Below are 3,727 nucleotides of genomic sequence, written 5' to 3'. Positions count from 1 at the left end.
GTCGTCCTGCGTGACGCAACTTTTGAATTAAGGTTTTACGCTTCCGCACTTATTTACATTTAAACGTTTTTCTTTGGTTTGATTATAACTAATGATTCCGATCCTGCCAGTTCACACCCTCTGACGGTAAAACTCCGTTAGTGGATTTTGAGGGTGTGACATTCTTATACGTTCCATTATAAAAACTTGCACGTTCCATGAAATATAAAACATTTCTTATACGTTCCAGTATACAAACTTGCACGTTCCATGAAATATAAAACATAAAAAGTATAAAAACAGAAAAAATATAAAACAACAATAACGCTATAAACTATTCTTCTTGAAGTTGAGGACAAGTTCGACTGTTATGACCCTGTTTATGACAAACTTTGCATTCCCTATATTTCTTCCCAGACCGACTTATAGCAATCTCTTTCTGAGATTTAATCCGTTTATGTGACCCGCAACCCTTATTCTTAATACCACTAGGCACACGGACAGTCACCTCTGATGGTTGATCATACCCTAGAATAGCAGCAAACCTATCCCTTTTTGATAAATGAGTTCTTTTGTATCTTGTCTCATCGGCTTGTTTGATCATAATGTTCATTTGATCCCTGACTTTAGTAAGTTCATCAACATCAGTTGCGTAGCTATTTATGAGATACTCACCAGCCAATGTTATTTCCCTTGCGATCTCTTTGACTTTTAAAATTTTGTCATAACCAAAAGTTGAAATTGGAGCAGTTCTAGGATTAACACCAGCATCTCTCTTCCAACGATCGACCATGTATTTCTTTGGAAATCTTGTAACTCTAAACAAATTTAAAATATAAAGGCTGTGACGACACAATAACCCATAATGTTCAAATCTTTTGCATCCGCAAGAAATTGTCGAATCAATTCCTTCCTCACCTTCCTTCTTTAACAAAACCTGACACACAAAAATATATTAAAATACTTTAAAACATTCTGTCAAAAAATCAAATGAACTTTAAAAAAATGTTTTAATACGTTCTAAAACGTTCAAGCAAAAAAAAAATAGAATCTTTAACTAATTCATACCTCCAAACAGCCTGGAACATATGCATTAAAGTCAAATACTAAAAACCTCACAAAATCTTCTTCTTCAGTTGATTTCAAACATGCTACACCGCTCCTAATATGATACATTTCATATTGGAAATCATTAAAAATAGCCTTTGTATACATCAGTTCTGCTTCCTACTCAAAAGGGTTTTCACTATCCGGATATGGATGCGTGTACCTTGTATCATGATCATTTTTCCTACCATTGTGCCTTTGTATCTCCATACAATGATCAAAATGACTAAAGAACTCAACTAGTGATAACTGTGAGTTAAAAACTTGACAAAAAAATGATTTTCACTTTCTGATCTCGATGTAGTTCTCATAAGACCAGACAACGGCTCATCCATGTAATAAGAAGGAATCCAATCATATCACATTTCAAACATGTCACACAACCATTTATTTGTTTCAAGATCATATTCTTTCATTATAAGTTCATATTGCGTTTCGAAATCGGATTGAGAAATTGCATCCGTCCAAACAATGTCACATATTTTACGTTTAGAATCTTCATTGTTACAAAGGGTAGCACCAACCTGATGTAACAAAAAATAATATTTGGTAATAAGATCAACATCAGTTAAAAAACACGTTCTTATATGTTAAAAAATACACACTTAAAACACAACACGTTCTAAAACGTTCTAACACTAATACAAATATGAACTAAATATACTAAAATAGTAATATGTTTATACGTCCTTAAACGTTCTAACACATTTAAAAAATATGCAGCTATCAAATAATGATGGATACTAATATGTTTAGACATTCTAATACGTTCTGAAACATATGCATAGTACATTGAATACATTAAAAAGTTACCTTATCAGCAAGTTTTTTCATAATGTCCCACATACATAACCGATGTCTCGAGTTTGGTAAAACAAAGGAGATTGCTTGCTTCAATACTGGATCTTAATCAGTAACAACCACCTTTGGGGCAATACCGAAAGAATCAAGAAAAACTTTCAAAAGCCATGAATAAGATTCAATAGATTCAGATGATAATAACGCAGCACCAACTGTAACATTACAACAGTGATTATCATGGCAGTAAATGATACAAAAACCATATTGTACCTGTAAAAAACAAAATTATTAGAAAACGATTAAGAAAATATATGTAAAAAAAATAAAAAATTAAAAAACAAATGTATTAAATTGACATACTTGTTGGTCATAAATGTTGCATCAAATGATATAATATATCCAAAAGCCAAATAATTTTTCTTTGAAATTTCATCCGCCCAAAATAAATGATCTAATTCACCATTAGAATTAACAGTATACTCAAACGAATAACCATCACAACAGTTTTTCTTCCCACTTAATCTTTGTACAACCATTTCCGCATCATACTCCCCAATATAACAAGTTAAACTCTGTTTGAAATTCTTACAATCGTCTTTTGTAGCCCCAACTTCTTTAAATCCTCCACACTTTGTCCTCATAATATTAAACGCCTTAACAGGGCCCAAAATCAGTGTTGACAACTCATATATAATATCTTGTTATACATGAGTCAACTTCCTATTTGATCGAACAAAATGCATATCTTATGCATTCACCAGTTCATGTTATGTCCTTCGACAAAATTATTTATTTCAAACCTCAAACCGTCATCAAATTTTAGAAAAATTTGAGCTCGACAACCACACCGAATTGTTGGTCTCTTCCTTCTTTTATAATACGGTCTATTGGAACCATCTTTTTCAGCCATAGAATCATAACTGTTTGCAGGTTTATGACCTTCTTTGGAACATGTAAAATATTTAGACTTTAATAAACCGTCATTCATATACGAACCTCCTTTACGAACACAAAAACCAGCTTTCTTTGCATATTCACAATAGAAATCATATGCATGATCAACAGATTCAAAAATCATTCCTTTTACAGGTTTACAAGATGCATTAACTTGCGGTATAACAACATCTGATGAAGGATCTGATAAACAAAAAGCAATTTAAGTCAAAAAAATTCACCTAAAAAACAATTAATTACAGTTTAGAAAATACATACGAAAATAAATATAATTTAAAATATAATCAAACATCAAAAATAAATTAATACGTTCTAATACGTTATAATATGTTCTAACCGAATCACAAACCAATTATATGTTCTAATACGTTCTAAATAAAAAATCAACAATCCTATCCACGATTTGCTATTAAAACACATAATTTGAAGTCTAACCAAATCACAATTAGTTGACAAATTATAAAACACAATATCGATCATAAAATTCAACAGAAACAAAACCTAAAAATCAAAAAACTTAATTTATCCGTCAATTAAACCTACTGTATACAGCTAAATAAATAACAATTGATTAGAATTAAACCTACAATTACTTACTTTGATGATCGTAATACATGACGCTAAAAATCAACGAAGACCGTCAAAGCTAATCGAACAACAACTCGCCAGTTGTTAAGCAGTTTTTGGATACAAAGATCAAATTCAATAAAACAGGGTATATACAAAAACTGTAACATCCCGAAAATTCTAGAATAATATTTAATGTTATATCTGCGTCGGGTGAATTATCAGCGTTAGTGAGATATTGATAATAATATGATAATGAGGCTTAAGGAGTAGCGGGCTTGGTTAATAGAATTAAAGATGGACTAAAAAGGAAAAATGG

The 3,727-nt window shown here is 31.2% G+C and overlaps 1 protein-coding gene across 1 annotated transcript; it reads right to left on the bottom strand.

Moving 5' to 3' along the window:
- Positions 1–313: 313 nt before the first annotated feature.
- On the bottom strand, positions 314–3,457 carry LOC143603292 (uncharacterized). The gene is made up of 6 exons (XM_077080125.1): positions 3,439–3,457; positions 2,884–3,024; positions 2,011–2,099; positions 1,250–1,335; positions 1,048–1,141; positions 314–916 (listed from the first exon to the last, which is right to left on the bottom strand). The coding sequence occupies exons 1-6, from the start codon at positions 3,455–3,457 to the stop codon at positions 314–316; spliced, it is 1,032 nt and encodes a 343-aa protein (XP_076936240.1).
- Positions 3,458–3,727: the final 270 nt, after the last annotated feature.

This window comes from Bidens hawaiensis, unplaced genomic scaffold (genome assembly GCF_021521415.1).
Source record: "Bidens hawaiensis isolate Kalapana, Puna unplaced genomic scaffold, B.hawaiensis_p1.1 tig00061168_1, whole genome shotgun sequence".
Classification (NCBI taxonomy): Eukaryota; Viridiplantae; Streptophyta; class Magnoliopsida; order Asterales; family Asteraceae; genus Bidens; species Bidens hawaiensis.
The sequence above is the reverse complement of the archived record's forward strand: the minus strand, read 5'-3'. Positions and strand labels throughout refer to the sequence as shown.

What these genes read in the sequence shown, in the direction of transcription:
- LOC143603292 (XM_077080125.1), bottom strand. An exon ending in TTTTTGTGTTCGTAAAGGAG is followed by an intron (nt 2,100 to 2,883) that starts GTTCGTATATGA and finishes GTAATGTTACAG; the next exon opens with TTGGTGCTGCGTTATTATCA. An exon ending in ATGTTCCAGGCTGTTTGGAG is followed by an intron (nt 917 to 1,047) that starts GTATGAATTAGT and finishes TTTGTGTGTCAG; the next exon opens with GTTTTGTTAAAGAAGGAAGG.